The following is an 18,224-nucleotide window of genomic DNA, read 5'->3' on the forward strand; positions in this document are numbered from 1 at the left end:
TGAAAGAAGCTATCTAATTAAGCAAGTAAACTAAAAAAATTGCAACCGCCCCACGTGGGGCTCGAACCCACGACCGTTGGATTAAAAGTCCAACGCTCTACCGACTGAGCTAGCGGGGCTGCTCTCTTGTGGTTAATTTTGTTTCAAAATAAATAAGTGTTAACATTGTAATAGATTTCTGCCCAATGTGGCATGTATTTTTTATTAAGGATATTTTGCGTTGTCAACACGATGTGTTTGAGCGGCCTACCCAATTACCAGCAATTTCTGTCCAACTTTTCTCATCAACAATACAGAATAAAAAATGCTTAAGGGGACAGCATCTATTGAGGAGTTAGAATCGAGGCTTCCTCCAGAAACATTGAAGGTATATCGCGAAGCTTTCAGTGTCTATGATATAAACGGTGATGGAGTTATCGAAACTCATGAGTTGGTTCAAGTGATGAAGAATATTGGTGCTTCCATGACAGAGAACGATCTACATAATCTCCTTCAAGAAGCTGGAGTTGGTGATAATGTGGATTTTCATGCCTTTTTGCAAATCATGTTCTCTACATCTGGTGATGCAACCGATGATATTGAGCAAAGCATTAGAGCCTCATTCAGAGTTTTGGATGCCGACGGTGATGGCTTAATAGGAATTGAAGAGTGTAAGTTATATAACTACCAAAATTATTTTTAAGAATCTATTCATCCTCTTGCCAAATATTAATATTTCCAACTATTCTTACTCATTAGTAAAACTCATGCTTCAAAAACTAGGAGAAGAAATAAGCGACGCTCAATTGGAACAAGTGATATCAATGGCAGATAAGGATAAGGACGGAAAGATCAATATTGATGACTTTATCAGGATTATGAAGTAAATTAAGTGAATGTCCCTATTGTATTATTAAAAAAATAAAAACAAATTTATGAGATTCTAAAGGATAGGAGCTGTGGGCTTCCTTATGTGTGCAATTTCACTCTTAACAACAAAAAATGACGCAACAAACACCTTCAAATAAAAACACTGGATCGGAACAACAACAGACAAAAAGCAAGACAAATAATAATGCTTCTCTTCATCAACATACAATGAATTTTCTATATCAGGCTTCTAATTTTATGGCACATAAAGGCTTGAATATTGGAGATCAATTTCCTTCGGGAACAAACACAGGAGATATTCAATTGAGTAAACACTATTCAAACAATATGAAGAGGATTGCAAAGAAGAATGTTTTGAGATTGTATGTAATAATATATTTATGTGGAATTTAAATTTTGAAATAATTGAATATTCAATTATTAAACAAATAGACATCCGAATGTAAAGAGAAGTTTGTGTAAAAAGTGTGGAATGATTTTTATACCTGGAAAGACTTGTACCATCACAGAAGTTGTCAATCCAGATAACAATCAAATGTTTACGGAATATAAATGTAATTCATGCCAACACTCAAGAAGATATTTAATTTCTGCCATCAAGAATCAGGTCAATAAGAAGTAAAAAATATTCATGACATTAGGAGAAACTGGAGATGTGACAATTCTAGAGAATGTAATTTGAATAATTGGGGTCGATTGATTATCAAACTGAAATGATTTCTAAAAACAATGATTTTAATGTCTTAATAAAATGAGTTGACTATTTGAGAAGTACATTGTCATGAATGGAAACGATATGATTGTTCCAATAATCCAACAATAAAATGTTTCTCAATTTTGGACAACAAGCATCCAAATATAATTGGTACTAGAATTACAACATTAGAGTGTTCAACCGTTATATAAAATTTTGAAACCCCAAAATGGCGCCTTTTCGTTACAGTTTTTTAATCTTTTTATTTTAAAAAATGCAACGATTTCAAAGGGACGGTCCCCCTCAATCACCACCAGCTTCATCGCGAGGAAGGGATGCCCAACAACAGCAACAACAACAACACGATACCAGCATGGAGTCTCCGTTCGATGAAGAAGAATTACAATTATTGTATTCATGGGTCGATGAAATACCCTTATCAAGGCCAAAAAAGAATATTGCCAGAGATTTTAGTGATGGTGTAATGATGGCCGAAGTGGTCAAACATTTCTTCCCTAAACTTGTCGATCTTCATAATTATAGCTCTACTTCAAGTTCCAAACAAAAAATCTACAATTGGAACACCCTAGATCGTAAGTACTATCCTCAATATTTAATGGCATATACATTAATACCTGTTTTCAGAAAAGGTTTTTCAGAAAATTGGATTTTCTGTTGACCCAAAGGAAATTGATGACATGGTCAAGTGTAAGCCTTTTGCAGCAGAAAGAATGCTCAAAACCTTTCAAATCAAAGTAACTCAGATACAACAACGAAAAGCTACTCAACAAGTAACCCAACCAACAAAGCCAGCAACAAGCAATACATCAAAAGACTCTATTCCATCATCTTCAGCCTCAAGTAGAGTAATAACCAAGAGACCTGCATCTGCCTCTTCTGTAAGAACTAGGGAACAATCAAGACCTTCATCAGCTCATATCAATCGTGGTGGAGAACAAAAAGTGGAGAGACCAACATTAGTGGAGAGAAAAAACTTGGTCGAAAGGAATGAAAGGAAAAGTGACATGCATTTGGAGAGAGTGGAAAGAGACTTTGATGAAGATATGGATGCAGTCTCTCATCACAGTAGTAGGGCAAGAAATAGAGATCATTTCCTGGAACAACAACCACCAATCGATGATGAAACTTTGTACAATAACAAACAACACATGAATATGCCTGTCTTTGAAGAATCGGAATTGATAAAGGAAAAAGATGCTAAAATTCATGAATTAGAGGAGACAGTCAAACTGTTAGAATCAAAGATTAACAAATTACAATTATTAATTCGTTTGAAAGATTCCAAAATTCAAGCTCTCAGCAATAAAATCAAAACCTAGGACAGAACATTGCAATAAAAAAATGCTTACTTCACTACACAAGTTAAAATTCGGCTGTCCATCCATTCTCAACAAGACATCAAGTGGTAATTGTTGGATAACTTCAACAACGAATAGCAATAGGTAAGGAAAATTAGATAAATCTAGAAGTGTTGACTGCAATTACAATTAAATTGTGTGGATTCTTTTTCGTTGGTTTCGTTGCTATTGTTTGTCGTTTTCCGAAATGAATTGAAATCATCTTGAAAAAAATAACCTCAACACAACAGACGACAACATCTTGTTGGATTTTTAAAGACTTTTACATCAACAACAAATCGTTCTTTTTCACAACAAACAATTAAAACAATGGCCTCACTCGATCAACAACAATTAGTTTTCATGGAATCCGAAGACTGTATTCTCGTTACAGAAAATGATGAAGAAAAGGGAAGAGCTTCCAAGAAGCATTGTCATATCTGGACAAATATTGATGCTACAGTTGGAGATGACACTGTTCCTTGTCTTCATAGAGCCTTCTCTGTCTTTTTATTCAACTCTAAGGGACAATTGTTGCTTCAACAAAGAGCCACTGAAAAGATTACCTTCCCAGACTATTGGACCAACACTTGTTGTTCACATCCTCTCTTTAACTTGGATTCTGAACGTGAAATGAAGGGACAAATGGGTGTTCGTAATGCTGCTCATAGAAAGCTTGAACACGAACTCGGAATTCCACAATCTGCTATCGATCCACAAAGATTTAATTATTTGACTAGAATTCTCTACAAGTCACCAAGTGGTAATCCACAAGATTCTCAATGGGGTGAACATGAAGTTGACTATTGTTTGTTCTACGTTTTGAATGCTGAAGAAGATGCTCAATTTGATGAATATTTAAAGTCAATGAATTTGAATGAAGTTCGTGCTGTCAAATTTGTTGATGCCAGTGAATTGTTACACATGTTGGATGTTTTGAATGAAGAAAAGAAGGAAATTGAAATTACTCCATGGTTCAAATTGATTTGTAGAAGATTCTTATTCAAGTGGTGGGATGCTCTTTTGGTTGGAATGAAGAGTGGAGATTTCTCTGCTTTGGATGCCTTGAAAGATTTTACCACTGTTCACAAATTAAACTAAGCAATTTTACAACTCTATTTAAAAACTAAGCAAATAAATTATCAATTATTTAATTCAATCCAAAACTCAATTTACCATATAGTTGTGTGAATTATAAATTTTTATTGACAGTTAAAAACCTATTATTATTTATTTACACTTTATAATTTATTCAGACTTAGTTTCTTCTGCTTTCTCTTTTTCTAATTGTTTTTGTAATTCCTTCTTTTCAATAAATTCACGGAACTTTTGCTCCTTGTCAGCAAAAGGTGATGGACCAACAAGTTCTCTAAATTGTTCAATATTCATTGTTTCGTGTTTGAGTAAATATTGAGCAACAGTTTCCAAAAGGTCCTTCTTTTCAGTCAAAATTTTAGTAGTTCTTTCCAAAGCATCTTGAATGATCAAATTAACTTCTCCATCAATCTTTTCAGCAGTATCTTCACTGTATGGTTTTTGGAAAGCCATTGATGAATCACCTGGAATTGGATAACTGACTGGACCAACAACGTCACTCATACCAAAGCTACTGACAGCAGCATAGGCAATTCTAGTAACCTTTTGTAAATCATCTTGAGCACCAGTTGACAAGTGATTGAAAATAATCTTTTCAGCAACTCTACCACCAAGAGCTTGGGTAATGTAATCCATAAGGTGGTCCTTAGTTCTGATAAAGTATTCCTTTGGAACGTATTGAGCATAACCAAGAGCCTTACCTCTTGGAATAATGGAAATCTTCAAAAGTGGATCAGAGTTCTTACAGAACCATGAGGCCAAAGCGTGACCAGCTTCGTGATAAGCGATAACCTTCTTTTCCTTTTGAGTAATTGGAGCAGTTCTCTTTTCAATACCACCAATAACTCTATCAATGGCACGTTCCATATCTTCCATATCAACTTCCTTCTTACCTTCACGGGCAGCAAAGATAGCACCTTCATTACAAACGTTGGCAATATCAGCACCAGTAAATCCAGGAGTCAATTCAGCCAATCTTGGAATATTTTCTTCCAAATTTTCAACCTTCTTAATCTTTCTCAAATGTACTTTGAAAACATCTTCTCTTCCCTTTTGATCTGGTTTATCGACAGTGATTTGTCTATCAAATCTACCTGGACGTAATAAGGCTCTATCCAATCCATCAACATCAACGTTTGTTGAGGCAAGAACAATGACATTTTGATTTTCATTGAAACCATCCATTTCAACAAGCAATTGATTGAGAGTATTTTCTCTTTCATCATTACCACCACCATACATTGAGTTACCTCTTGGTCTACCAATAGCATCAATTTCATCGATAAAGATAATGGCTTCACCAGTTTCTCTGGCCTTCTTGAAGAGATTACGAACTCTAGCAGGACCAACACCAACAAACATTTCAACAAAGTCAGAACCAGACATGCTATAGAATGGAACATTGGATTCTCCAGCTACAGCTTTAGCCAATAAAGTCTTACCTGTACCTGGTGGACCCATCAAAATGGCACCTCTTGGAATCTTGGCACCCAACTTTTTGTAATGATCTGGCTTTTTAAGGAATGAAACAAATTCTTGAATTTCAGCTTTAGCTTCATCCATACCAGCTACATCATTAAAAGTGACCTTGACTTTTTGTTTTACAGCTTCTGGAGTCTTTGTGATACCTCCCAAACCTGGCATACCTCTAGCAGTTGCAGTGAATGACCACAACAAAATACCTGCCAAGAACAATGTGAAAGGACTTGGTAAAAGAGAGTGCCAATCCAAAGATCCTGTGTAAACAATTTTAGGACTCATTGATGGTGGAATTCCCTTTTCAATTTCTCCATCTTGAAGTCTTGATTCAAATGCATCAACATTAATCATTTGGAAGTAATAATTAAATCCACTACTTGGTCCCCAAATTGATCCTTTTTGTTTTTCTCCAGAGTGACCAACAATAATTGGGACCTTCTTTTCTTCCTGTGAAGGATCCTTATGTTCTTCCTGTGTCTTTCCGTAAACAAAAGATCCAGCATTCAATTCATCCTTCAAATAGACATAGACTTCATTAGTTCTCAAGTCATATTCCATGTGATCCAAGTTAGTGTTACCTAAAAATCTTTCTACAAATTCTTGGAATGTAATTTCCTTGTTTTGTTTTTTACCTTGACTTGGTCCAGCAGGTGTCAAGTATAACAATAAATATGTACTTAAAACAAGAGCCACAATTATTCTGAGTTTTTTAGATTTGGCATCTTGCTTTTCACCACTTTCATCGTCATCTTCCTTATTTTCCTTTTCATCTTCATCATTCTATTCCGAATTGTATAATAATATAGATTCATCAATTAGTGATAATAAAATTCAATTATTATTGTTGAATAAAATTAGATCAATATTTCTCTTAAGAAACTAACCTTCTCATTCTTTTTATAATTTCTATAATTTGTATGGAATTGTCTTATTATTGATGAAGTAGGTAAAGTTACTATATTTCCATTCTTTTTGAATCGTAACATTGGTAATGATGACAATATATATTCTGTTTGTTTTTGTTGAAAATAACGCTGTTGAGTTTGTGGTATTAAATTACTAGTAGAAGCATTCAAAGGATTTGAGCCCGCCGAAAGCAATGAAGCAGCTTGCTTCACCAAGGCCTTTCTTTGTTTTCCAATTCTTTGCATTTTTTTTTAGAATATATTTTGCGAATTGTGTCAGAGCAACATAGGGAAGCAGTCTTTGATGGAGGTAAAACACAACAAGAGTCTCCGCTTTGTGCTCCTCTTGAAAGGAAAAAACTGTAGATGAGCAGTGTTGTGAGCTTAAAAACAATCAAAATGAATGGACGACGCACATTTTGGATTTTGTCAAAGATGAGCAGTTGGTTGAAGAGGATGTCAAGAGGATCTTTGTTTTTGATTGATTTAATGTGTTGGTGGTCCTTTTCTTGATAATATCATCCATGGTTTGCTTGAAGGATGTTGATTAGTTTTTGGAAACTCAAAATATTGGAAGAAACCTTAATATTACAAAAGACTGAAAATTTGAGGTATTAATCTTTTACTTGAGTTATTAAAGAGGCAAAAGTAAATCCTTGTGTGAAACCATCCATCCATTAGTATCCATAAATTCACCCTCAATTACGTGTATGTTATTATTTCTTTAGAGTCCAGATTGACTTTCAATCAAGTCTAATCTAATGAAGTACGTGATAATTCATCAATGTGTTCAACAGCAAACTTGGCACATCCTTCTTGTGTAATGTGTTGCAAATCAGTGACACAGGCCAAAACTCCAAAAACATTTTCACTCTCCAAATTCTTCTTCATTCTACTTTGTTCGACGCATGAACTGACAGATTTATGACAAGACAAAATCATTCCCTTAAAGAAATTCTCAAAACTGGTAGCACTACAACGATCAGTAGCAACAGCAACAGAAAATTCTTCATTCTTTGCTGGAATTGTATTCTTTTGGGCCTTCATACATGAAATAAAACGCTGTTGGGCTTCCTTATTAAAAGTGTCAAATAATTTCTTTGTTTCTTCATTGGAGGATGAATTTTTAATTCCTCCATTGTGTTCCTTTAAATCTCTCAAAGTTTTTGTAAAGGTTGGCATGATGGAATTCATTCCTCCTTCGGAAAGTTTGGATAACATTTGGTGCTTCTTTTGTACTCTTTGAACAATACTACTATCACTAGCAAAACAATCAGCCATTGCTCCAAAGGTTTTTTGTGTGAATGCTTCATCATTGTTGAAACGAGGATTAGGAATCCATGTGGAAACTTGTTCAGGATCTTGTGGATTCCAAGTTTCTTCCTTTGTACGAACAATAATATCCAATTTAGAAAGACAAGTTGATGGAACAGAAGATGATTTTCTATTGAGTAACAAATTATTTTCAAAAGATGATGATTCTTGTTCTCTCACCACTGATAATGTATCCATACAGGCAAAATAAAAGAATTCAGCCGCATCACTTCCGAGCCTTGATTGTAATTGCATCTTCATGGCTTGGCAAGTAGAGAGGTTTTCCGTAATTTGAAAAAGCTCCCTCGTTTGTGAGGCTTCGAGAGGAGTGGTAGCATTGCTTGGAGCCATTTTTTTGCTTGTCCTTTTCTTCTGGTGGTTGTTGCACTATACGATGACGCAACAAGAATCATCAGCAGCAGCCAATTTTTTGGCTTTTGCAATGCTGAGAATTTTCATCGAGTTGAACATTGATCATTCCAATTGTCTTGACTTGAATTATTTTAATTTTTCTTAATTGGTTCTCATTGAAATTTGTAACTTCAATGAAACCAATTAATTGAAGTCTTTCTTCAATATTGTAATTGAAAAAAATGCAACAACAAGAAGGAAGAAACGTAGACTTTCCCGAATCACTGATAAAACTCTATGCTTTGGATTTGATTTCCTTTGCGAGTGAGAGTTTGGGAAGAAATTTATCATCGGAAGTAAAATCATTAAATATCAATTCGAGTATTGATGATTTCCAAGAGGCTTGTATTCAAGTGGGTACATTGTGGAGAAATAATTGTGCAAGTGGTGGAGAGGAATTTCAAAACAAGTTGATGAATGAAGGAATTTTGTTTTTCTGTTTACAAATTTTAAAGAATTATTTTGATAATATGGAACGGTGGGAAGAATTTGATTCGAGAAAGACTGCTCTAATTCTTTTTCAAGTATTGGCTAATGCCATGACTGGAAACAAGCCAATTCAAATTTATTTGTACGAAATTTCGGATTGCATTTTCTTTAAAGAGATTATTCCAAAGGCATTATTGTTGGGAAAGATTTTTACAAATGTTGCTTGCATGTCAATTTATAATAGTATTGCAAAGGGAAATTTACAAATAGAGTATGTTTTTATTGTTTTTTTTGAGGATCAATGGATTCATTATTGGAATGTTAAAGATTTGAATTTTTCAGCAATAGAGAACTCATGATTCAACTTTTGGAGAGATTGTACGAAACTAAACATACCAAGGAATGGGTGTAAGTTGTTTTAAAAAAACCTTGATGGAAATTCCATTTTTTATTCACAGATTTTTGATTTACAAAAAGTATTTCCTTAGTAAGGCCTATTTGAATGAAGAGAGTGAAGATTTCTTTTTCCATGGAGAGGAAACTTGTAGACTCATGCTGGAAGAAATTGAAAAATCAGCTGATGAAGCTCTCTTATTGGACTTGTTGGAAATTATTGATCAATTCTCGAATGAGGAAGTCCAAGCTAAGGAACCAACACCAGCAGCTGGTACTTACAAATCATTGATTGAATTCTGTGTTCAAATTATTAATATTTTAAGAGAAAAGTTTCTTCCTGGAGAGACTGGTACTATTGGTATACTGACCTATAAGCAATTTGAGTGTTTATTTGTTTCTTTGGAGTGTCTCTCTAACTTGAGCAGTCTTTTGATATTGTCATCTGCAAAATCTGCAGAAATTGAATTGAGAACTGAATGTATGGCCGCAATGTTGAGTAAGTTTGTTTTTGAAATTCTTTTAATAACCTCTAAAGCTCTCCTTGGATTGTCATGTGCTGTTAAGGAGTTGAAACAGGAAGGTTCTGGACTTTGCATTGACATTTTCGAACATGCAGGTCTTTTAGTATTTGAAGATGAAGAGGATGAAGAAAAGAAGGGGATGTATTTGGGATACAAGACTCTTCTCATTAGAACTATTGCAAACTTGACATTCAAATCTAGAGAAATCCAAGACTTTGTGAGAGAACAAGAAGGCCTTCCATTATGTTTGAGTTGTTGTGGTGTTCAAGAACAACATCCATGTAAGTATTTTTTACCATCAATTTTTAACCTTTGTAAAGACTTGAGAGAATGGGGTGTATTTTGTGTGAGAAATTTGTGTGAAGATAATGAGGAAAATCAAAAGTTTATCAAAGATATGAATTTGGAAGGTATCGATGCTCAGTCAGAGGAAATTTTGGCCAAGCAAGGATTTAAGGCCAACGTTCAAAATGGTAAAATTAATTTGGAAAAGATTGATAAGAGTGAACAAGGTGAAGAAAAGAAACCAGAAGAACCAGAAGAATCAAAACAATTATAATTTATCGAATAATAATTAGAGATTTGCGAGTTGACCATTAAGGAAGGAATTGAACAACAAGATAGCAACCTCTGGTTGATAAGTTGGTACCATGTGACCTGTTTTTGTAAATTTTGAGTTACTATTAAATAATCATAATTAAACATACCAGCATTCTTAACTGTGGCAAAGAACATGTTTCTACTTGGATTATAACCCTTAATATAACCAACAACTTGCTTGTTAATGAAATATGGATGGTATGGAATGGTGAGAGGGAAGCCAAATTTTTGGACAGCTCTTTCAGTGGATGGATATGGGCAACATGAATCAACCTAATATTTCAAATGAAAACAATAACATTATTTCAATAATAAAGTTAAAACTTACGTCACCAGAATAAATAAGAGTATAGAAATTAGGATCATATTGATAAATTTCTTGATAGATTGGAATCATTGAGTTGACCATATCGTTATATTGAAGAACAGTTGAACAAACATCCCAGAACTTGGTGTTTTCAGATGCTGAAATACCATGAACAGCAAGTTGGACATCTCTTCTATTGAAATAATTGGAAATACCAGTAACATTCATGCATGGAATGTAGGTTTGAGAATCAGAGACTCTTCTTACAACCTTCTTACCAGCTTGCAAGGCAAGTTGATGAGTGAAACAAGCACCTCCAACAGATGGCTTTCCAATACAGTCAGCATAAATATTGTATGGGTTAATTGGTCCAATATTATTTCTAATGTCATTAATAATATTTTGACATTGAGCAGAAGGAGTATTAAAGTTTGGACATTGTTTTTGATAGAGATCAAATTCTTCACTTCCAACCAAAGCATGATGGAACATGAATGGGAAATAGGCATTAGCATCCAAATCATTATCCATTGTTGGATTACCAACACTCAATCCTTTGAATGAAATCTTCTTTTGACTGTTAGTATTGTACTTTAAAATTTCTCTGGCGAGCAATGGAACATAATTACCACCTGAAAATAGTCAATTTAGATCGACAAATATTTTGTTGAAACATACCATAGCTTTCACCACTGACAAAGAATGGATTTGATGAAAATTCAGGGAATAATTCAGTAAAGAATCCAATCAAAAATCTCAAATTATCAGTTGCAGTTTCATTGTCACCTGATGGATAGTTGGTACTATTGACAGGATTAGCAGTACTAAAACCGACCTATTATATTATTATTAAAATTGCATTTTCAACAAAGCATCATTCCACACATTGAATTATTTGCATTTCAAGTTGTCCAATATTCCAATAAATAAAATTAACATTTAACTATACATACACCATACGGTTGTTCCAAATAAATAATATTAGCTTGTTGATTCCATGAATGTGGATTCTCAATAATTGAATTTCCTGATGGTGTAAAGAGGAATGGACCATTTTCTGTCATTAAAGCCAAAAGTCCTGAACAACCTGGACCTCCCGTTAACCACAACACAACTATTCCAAAAGTAAATATTATATAATACAACATCATCATCATGATCCAGAGCATCATCATCAACAATGACCATTCCCAACTAACTATATTATAAACAAAACATACCTGGATCTTTAGCAGGATTTCTCTTTGAAGTAACAAACCAGTAAAACAACTTTTTGGCTGGTTGTTGTCCGGTTGGAATATCGACAAAGCCTGTATATTGCTTACTTGTCATTCGACCATTGCAGAGTGGGAGATAGGTGAGTTCATATTTTGAGGAGGCACTCTCTACGTGACCACTCAAACTCCGAATCATCAAAATGAAGAAAACGGAAGCAAGAAGAGAAAGCAATAATTTCATTTTTTTTCAAATCACTTCCCGCCAATATTATTTTATATTTAATATAATAATACTATTTAATAATATTAAAAATCACATTGTTACAATTTCTTATTTTAATAAAAAATTAAATGATTTTCAATCATGAAAAAGCCAAAATTCTATTAAAATTTCTCCATTTACCTCTCACATTCTCTCCAAAGCCTCCAGCTACTCTTTCTCAAACTCTACAATGGACTTTGGAAAGATACTACAATTTACCACTCTATGGAAAGAAGATCAACATTGCTAACAATACTAATAATACTCTCAATTCAAAGAGTGAACATACAATTTCCGAGCACTCTTCCAAAGCAAATGATGATCATCAATTAAATAATAATAATATTATTTATAATGAATTTAATAATTATGAATGGAAAAGTTATGAGGAAATTTATTGTCAGGCTCAAGAATTTCAAATTTATTTGGAGGAGAATTGTAGTGTGGAGGTTGGTGATTTGGTGTTGATTTGTTGTCCAACGAGTGAAGAGTGGGTGATTGCAGATTTGGCATGTGCAATGGCTGGTCTTGTCTCAATTCCAGTGGATCCTATGCTTGGTGTTTTGAAAATCAAACAGATTTGTGAGTTGACCAAACCAAAGGCTATTTTGTGTTTGGACTCAACCTTGTTTGATGGTGTAAAGTTGGATTGCTCTGTAAACATTGTGAAAATTGGACCATTACAGAAGAGAAGTAATTTTGATTCGAAACTGATTGCAAATCTGTCTGAAAAGGAAGACGAAACCTATTTATTTACATTGCAACCAACTAGTGGATCAACTGGCAATGTTAAACTCACAAAAAGGACTCGCTCTAATTGGCTTAAAAGAGAAGGAAATAGAGAAACCATTCTTCTTATCAATTCCTTATCCAGTCCTTCTTCACGTTCTTGGTTGTGGACTAATCTAATGCAAGGTGGTAAGGTGGCAGAATCTTCATTGGAAACTTTAATATCAGACAGTCAAATTGTTCACCCAACCCAGGTTTCTTCCACTCCCATAGTTTGGGATCACATTTCCTCAGTGGTACGAAAGGGAACAATCAAACCAACAGCATCCCTGGATGGAACAATATCGTGGATGAATACTCTTTTTGGTCCAAAATGTAGAGCTGTTACAAATACAGGTGCAGGATTGAGTCAATCAACAAGAGAATTGATGACATCGTTGTTTGGATCTGCTTTTGGAGATGGATATGGTAGTAGTGAAACAGGTGGAATTGCAATTAATGGTAAACTATTACCAGGAGTTCAAATTAAATTAGTAGATGTACCAGAAATGGGCTATTACTCAACCGATATTCCATATCCAAGAGGAGAGCTCTATGTGAAAACTAGTACCATGTTTGATGGTTATTTAAATGATGAGAAAACCTATCAAGGAAAATATCAAGAATGGTTTCCAACAGGTGACATTATTCAATTATTATCACCTGATGAAATTCAAGTTATCGATAGAAAGAGTTTTACAATGAAACTGAAGAATGGAAAATTTGTTTCATCAACTTCAATAGAAAATTCTCTAAAGAGCTCAAAGTTGTTACAAGTAATTGTAATTGTGGAACAATATTCTGGAAAAGTAATTTCAGTTGTAGTGCCTAATTGGGACTTGTTCAAAGTCTTTTTGAAAGAAAAAGGAGTGGAAGGCTTGAGCAAAAGTGAAATGTGCTCCTCTGAAAAATGTAGAAACGAAGTATTGAAAGAGTTGAAAAGAATTCAATTATCAGAAGGATGTAATCCAGATGAAATTCTAAGAGGTGTTTTAATTAAGGAGAATTTATTTAGTGTAGAGGATGGTTCTCTCAATCCTTCTTTAAAGATTTCCAAGTTAGAGCTTGTTTCTAAATTTTCAAAGGAATTTCAGGAACTGAACAGTAATAATGTTGCAGAGAATGAAAATGATTCAATAGAGAAATATTTGAAAATTTTGAAAGATATTTTTGGCCACGAAGTGTCAATGGGCAACCATTGGACAGAACTGGGTACAAATAGTATTACTGTTACGATGATTGCCAACAAGTTAAATTCAACATTTGATAGCCAAATATCATCAAGCCAAATTTACAGATCTATCACAGTGGAAAATCTAGCATTTGAATTATTTAACAATACAAATGCAACTCATCATATAGAAGAGAGAACACTATTATTACAGGATATTCAATCTGTTCTTCCACAAACAGATGGAACCAATAGAGCAGTTCCACCGGCTCCACCTCAAACAGTCTTTATGACTGGTTCGAGTGGCTTTCTTGGAGCCTATATACTGGATAATTTGACAAAACTTGGTGTTAAGGTTATATGTCTAATTCGCTCCAGTCCTGAAAAGTTTTATTCAAGAATGGAATATTATGGAATTTCACCCAACAAGAATCTAATTGAACTTGTTAAAGGAGACATTTCAAAACCTCTTTTTGGATTATCAGTCATTGAATTTAATAATATAAGAGAAAAGACCCACTCTATTATTCATAGCGCATCTAATGTAAATTGGCTTCTTCCTTACTCTGCTCTTCGTCATACGAATACACTTCCTGTGAAAACAATAATGCTTCTATCAAATTCAAATATTCCAATCCATTACATTTCTAGCATTGCTTGTGCAGAGCCTGGATCGTGTGAAACTCTTATACCAGACATTCCACATGACCCTGCATCTATGGGTTACGGTACTTCAAAATGGGCCTCTGAATACCTTCTATCACGCTATTCTAAACAAGACCAAGGTTCGGTTGTTATTTACAGACCTGGTCATCTAGTTCCAACATCTGTCGATCAGGTGGTTGGACTGAATGAGAATGACTTTGTTTCTGTACTGATTTCTGGGTGTATTAAAGCAAAAGCATTTCCACCATATAGTGGAGCTGTGGAATGGACAAGTGTTGGAACAACTGCTAGTTTAATAGTACAATCTGTTATGAAACAAAAAGGTCCACTACCATCAGAATTTAATATTTTCTCTCCATTGTCTACCAATTATGAAGATTTATATCAAGCTATATTATTGGAGGGATATGAGCTTAAAAAGTGTAATAAGGATGAATGGAACAATATTCTAAAACAGAAAGATAATCCTCTTAACAGTGTTTCTTTTCTACTCGTTGATGGATTGAAAGGAACTAATTTATCAAAACGATTTACTTCATCTAATATCAAATATCTAGAAAGAGACCTTTCATGGCCAGCAATTTCAATCCAGAATATTAGAAATTGGATTAGTCACTTGCAAAGAATCAAGCTTATTCCTCCACCAAAATGAATTCATCTTTTCGTACAGGTCTCAATATTTCTTCCTCTAAATAATATCCATCCAAAGAAATCAAATCATCAAAAACATTAGTTTCAGCAACAATAACTCCCTTCCCTTCAGGTAGAAATTCAATATATTCCAACCAATTAATGAAACCATAACCATAAATTCTGCAAGGTTCCATATGATAATTACTTGGCCCACTATAATTTTCAATTTGATCACAACATGTGACAATGTCAATATCATTCAACCTATTTTTCCATTCAATATATGGTGTAGGTTGCTTTGCAACTCCAAATTCTAGTCTTTGAGAATCGATATACTTCTCCATCTCTAAACTTGTTGGTGGTTTCTGATATTTCAATAGTTCTGATCTGATTCTACAATCCATTCTTCCTCTTCACTCCCCTAGTGTAATCCTCCCACGCTTTCGACACACATCTCAATGCTCATAGATTCATACAAATTGAAAATATTATCGGGATTTCTATCATAATAGCCAAAGAGGAGAGTTCCATTCAATGCCTTTCCTAATTCTTCCATTGTTAAATATACTCGCCCAGTTCGTCTTGATAGTGAACTTGGATCAAACGGTTAGACTGTCAACCTTCATCACTGAACTTGTCTACCTTAAACACTGCTCCGAAATATTACTTTAGCTCCTTAATTCGATTTATAATACAAAATTGTTAAATTGAAAATTAATCCAATTAGGGTAATTCCAAAGTTTCACCATCAAAAAAAAATTTGAAAAACGTTAAAAAAATTATTTTCACAACTCGTGAGGAGTATCATCAAGTGTTGTTGTTAATAATTATCATCATTATATCGGAATAATTCATCATCATGAAGAGAAAAATTGAAAAAAATCAAGCCATGAAGAGAAAACAACAAAAGAAAGCCAAGGCTGTTCCAAAAAGAACAGCAGAAGAAGAAAAAGCCTATCAAGAATATTTGCAAAATTTAAATCTGATGGACCACTTGAATGCAGAGTATAGTAGTGAGGAAGGTGTTCAAAAGGCTAAAAAGACCTTTGGAGAAAACAAGCCATTCCCATACTTGCATTTGAAGAACTTTTTCAAGGATTTGGAATTTGTAAAGGATGTCAAGCAAGAAACTCTTGCACTTAAATATTGGGAAAAGAACAATGATTTGTATCACTTTTTACAAACTAAAGATCTTCAAAAGAATGCCATTGTTGAAGAGAATGAACATTTACGTAAATTGAGAGATGTTTTATATAGTCCAAGTTTTAGAGGATGGTTGGAAGAAGTTTGCAGTCTTAAGGAACGTGGAATTAAATTGAATCCATCCATTGATATGTTTGTTTCATGTTATCGTGATACACATCACTTGTTGTGTCATGATGACGAATTGGAAAAACGTAGAATTGCTTATATTATTTATCTAGTTCCAGAAGATTGGTCCGAAGCTGATGGTGGACATCTTGATTTGTATAATTGTGATCCAAAACAAATGGATCAACCAGTTAGTATTGGTGGTTCAGTTCTTCCATCATTTAACAGTATTTCCTTCTTTGAAGTTTCTACAATTTCCTATCACAGAGTTCGTGAAGTTTTACGTGCTATTGATATGGAGGAAGATCGTATTGCTATTACTGGTTGGCTGTATAGTGATACTCTTGTTGAAAGACCTGATTATACTATTGAAGATATTGCTCCACTTACATATGAAGAAGTTTCAACTGTTGAAACACCTGCTGCTCATTTGGATGTTGCATATTGGTTAGGTGAATCATATGTTAAGGAAGATATCAGAAAGGCTGTTAATGAACAATTTTGTAATGAATCATCTATTGAATTGAGATCATTCTTGAGCGCTCAAAAATTCGATACTTTATACGAAGAATTCAAATCATTGAAGGAAGACCAATTCGATTTTACAATTCCAGCCAATAGAAGACACTTTTTGAGATTGAATTCTGAAAAATTGGAAAAGAGCTCTGAATTGAGCAAGTTTTATGAATTTGCCAAATCTCAAGTTTTCGTTGATTATTTGAAGGAAATTACCTCACTTCCAATTAAGAAGATTAATCTTCAAGGAAGAAGATTCAGACCTGGTGATTATGCTCTTGTTCAAAATACTCCAGTTGACGAAGTTCGTTTGGATGTCTTGTTTAGATTGTGTCCAAAGGATTGGGACTTTGATTTTGGTGCAGGTGTAACGTATATGGATGAAGAAGAAGAACTCTTGTCCATCCTTCCAGAACCTAATACCATCTCGATTGTTTTGAGAGATACTGGTGTTCAAACATTTGTCAAGTATGTGACACATCATGCTCCAGGTGATGTTTATGACTTTTTACTCACTTGTGAAACTGAAATTCCAGAAGGAAGTGAAGGTGACTGGGATGATGATGAAGAGGGTGAAGAAGGCGAAGAAGAAGGTGCTGAAGAAGCAGAAGAAGAGGAATAAATTATTTAACTTTAAATTGACCTACAGTATTTTAATCTTACAAATAATTTGTTTTATTGAATTAATTACTGGCTCTTCAAATGTATGGTGGAAGATTTGCAGTTTAAAAAACAGATGGAATCTATTGATAAAGTTAAGGAATGTTAACAAATTCTGAATGAAATTTGATAATTGTAATTTCTTGAAAGTTTAATCTTTACAATTTCAATTATTTAAAAAAATGTCTAAAAAGCCATCAGCAACAACAACTACAGAATCAAGTACAGATTATGAAATACGAAGACCTAAACACGATATCAAATGGTACATTTCCTACTATCGATTCAAATCGAAACAATTCCTCACCAATCACTGGAAGAAAATTCTCATCCTCTTATCGTGGCTCGGAATTGGTTATTTATCACATCAATATGAATTCATGATCGTCTTTGCCATATTTACAACTATTGGATTAATATTCTACAATTTGGATTGGCGAGAAAAGAGCAAGGAAGAACGAGAACGTACTCTATCAGCCTGGAGTGTTTTCAATAAGGGTTTCAAATCAATTCCGGGAACATTTACTGCTGAAGAACAAATTAATACCATGACTGGTGGAGCACTCAATCATAGACGACATTAATATATTTGATTATAATTATTTAAATTATTCAAATTAATTAATAATTAATTCTTTGTA

The 18,224-nt window shown here is 34.0% G+C and overlaps 10 protein-coding genes and 1 non-coding gene across 11 annotated transcripts; 7 read left to right on the forward strand and 4 right to left on the reverse strand.

The window, feature by feature from the left end:
• Window positions 1-46: 46 nt before the first annotated feature.
• On the reverse strand, window positions 47-119 carry NAEGRDRAFT_t250. Its single transcript has one exon. It is a non-coding gene; the product is annotated as a tRNA-Lys (tRNA).
• A 185-nt stretch (window positions 120-304) lies between these two features.
• NAEGRDRAFT_32696 (uncharacterized protein) lies at window positions 305-866 on the forward strand (the record flags this gene model as incomplete). Its single annotated transcript, XM_002678477.1, has 2 exons — window positions 305-650; window positions 739-866. 2 exons carry the CDS (start codon window positions 305-307, stop codon window positions 864-866), a joined length of 474 nt encoding a protein of 157 aa, XP_002678523.1.
• A 1,071-nt stretch (window positions 867-1,937) lies between these two features.
• On the forward strand, window positions 1,938-2,895 carry NAEGRDRAFT_3580 (uncharacterized protein; the record flags this gene model as incomplete). The annotated part of the gene is made up of 3 exons (XM_002678478.1): window positions 1,938-2,157; window positions 2,210-2,509; window positions 2,627-2,895. Coding segments are annotated over 3 exons (789 nt in total), but the record flags the coding sequence as incomplete, so codon positions are not given.
• A 268-nt stretch (window positions 2,896-3,163) lies between these two features.
• NAEGRDRAFT_83092 (isopentenyl diphosphate isomerase) lies at window positions 3,164-4,081 on the forward strand. Its single transcript, XM_002678479.1, has one exon. The coding sequence runs from the start codon at window positions 3,253-3,255 to the stop codon at window positions 4,021-4,023; it is 771 nt and encodes a 256-aa protein (XP_002678525.1). The 5' UTR covers window positions 3,164-3,252; the 3' UTR covers window positions 4,024-4,081.
• Window positions 4,082-4,254: 173 nt separating this feature from the next.
• NAEGRDRAFT_458 (uncharacterized protein) lies at window positions 4,255-5,865 on the reverse strand (the record flags this gene model as incomplete). The annotated part of the gene is made up of 1 exon (XM_002678591.1): window positions 4,255-5,865. A coding segment is annotated over one exon (1,611 nt), but the record flags the coding sequence as incomplete, so codon positions are not given.
• Window positions 5,866-7,154: 1,289 nt separating this feature from the next.
• Window positions 7,155-8,066, reverse strand: NAEGRDRAFT_66185 (uncharacterized protein; the record flags this gene model as incomplete). Its single annotated transcript, XM_002678592.1, has 1 exon — window positions 7,155-8,066. One exon carries the CDS (start codon window positions 8,064-8,066, stop codon window positions 7,155-7,157), a length of 912 nt encoding a protein of 303 aa, XP_002678638.1.
• Window positions 8,067-8,308: 242 nt separating this feature from the next.
• Window positions 8,309-10,031, forward strand: NAEGRDRAFT_66186 (uncharacterized protein; the record flags this gene model as incomplete). The annotated part of the gene is made up of 5 exons (XM_002678480.1): window positions 8,309-8,826; window positions 8,883-8,963; window positions 9,014-9,447; window positions 9,487-9,753; window positions 9,793-10,031. The coding sequence occupies 5 exons, from the start codon at window positions 8,309-8,311 to the stop codon at window positions 10,029-10,031; spliced, it is 1,539 nt and encodes a 512-aa protein (XP_002678526.1).
• NAEGRDRAFT_82563 (serine carboxypeptidase) lies at window positions 10,013-11,843 on the reverse strand. The gene is made up of 6 exons (XM_002678593.1): window positions 11,600-11,843; window positions 11,333-11,493; window positions 11,058-11,214; window positions 10,401-11,011; window positions 10,180-10,345; window positions 10,013-10,129 (listed from the first exon to the last, which is right to left on the reverse strand). Exons 1-6 carry the CDS (start codon window positions 11,835-11,837, stop codon window positions 10,047-10,049), a joined length of 1,416 nt encoding a protein of 471 aa, XP_002678639.1. The 5' UTR covers window positions 11,838-11,843; the 3' UTR covers window positions 10,013-10,046.
• A 104-nt stretch (window positions 11,844-11,947) lies between these two features.
• Window positions 11,948-15,115, forward strand: NAEGRDRAFT_66188 (uncharacterized protein; the record flags this gene model as incomplete). The annotated part of the gene is made up of 1 exon (XM_002678481.1): window positions 11,948-15,115. One exon carries the CDS (start codon window positions 11,948-11,950, stop codon window positions 15,113-15,115), a length of 3,168 nt encoding a protein of 1,055 aa, XP_002678527.1.
• A 772-nt stretch (window positions 15,116-15,887) lies between these two features.
• Window positions 15,888-17,564, forward strand: NAEGRDRAFT_79305 (proline hydroxylase). The gene has a single exon (XM_002678482.1). The coding sequence runs from the start codon at window positions 15,956-15,958 to the stop codon at window positions 17,543-17,545; it is 1,590 nt and encodes a 529-aa protein (XP_002678528.1). The 5' UTR covers window positions 15,888-15,955; the 3' UTR covers window positions 17,546-17,564.
• A 201-nt stretch (window positions 17,565-17,765) lies between these two features.
• NAEGRDRAFT_66190 (uncharacterized protein) lies at window positions 17,766-18,167 on the forward strand (the record flags this gene model as incomplete). The annotated part of the gene is made up of 1 exon (XM_002678483.1): window positions 17,766-18,167. The coding sequence occupies one exon, from the start codon at window positions 17,766-17,768 to the stop codon at window positions 18,165-18,167; it is 402 nt and encodes a 133-aa protein (XP_002678529.1).
• Between the last annotated feature and the right edge of the window lie 57 nt (window positions 18,168-18,224).

Source organism: Naegleria gruberi, assembly GCF_000004985.1.
Source record: "Naegleria gruberi genomic scaffold NAEGRscaffold_17, whole genome shotgun sequence".
NCBI classification, from domain to species: domain Eukaryota; phylum Heterolobosea; class Eutetramitea; order Acrasida; family Naegleriidae; genus Naegleria; species Naegleria gruberi.

Excerpts from the sequence above, each read along its gene's own strand:
- NAEGRDRAFT_83092 (XM_002678479.1), top strand. The coding sequence starts at position 3,253 with ATGGCCTCACTCGATCAACAACAATTAGTTTTCATGGAATCCGAAGAC.
- NAEGRDRAFT_82563 (XM_002678593.1), bottom strand. The coding sequence starts at position 11,837 with ATGAAATTATTGCTTTCTCTTCTTGCTTCCGTTTTCTTCATTTTGATG. Across the intron at positions 11,494-11,599 it reads AAATCCTGCTAAAGATCCAG|TTGTGTTGTGGTTAACGGGA; the intron begins GTATGTTTTGTT and ends CTTTTGGAATAG. Across the intron at positions 10,130-10,179 it reads TGCCACAGTTAAGAATGCTG|GTCACATGGTACCAACTTAT; the intron begins GTATGTTTAATT and ends TTACAAAAACAG.
- NAEGRDRAFT_79305 (XM_002678482.1), top strand. The coding sequence starts at position 15,956 with ATGAAGAGAAAAATTGAAAAAAATCAAGCCATGAAGAGAAAACAACAA.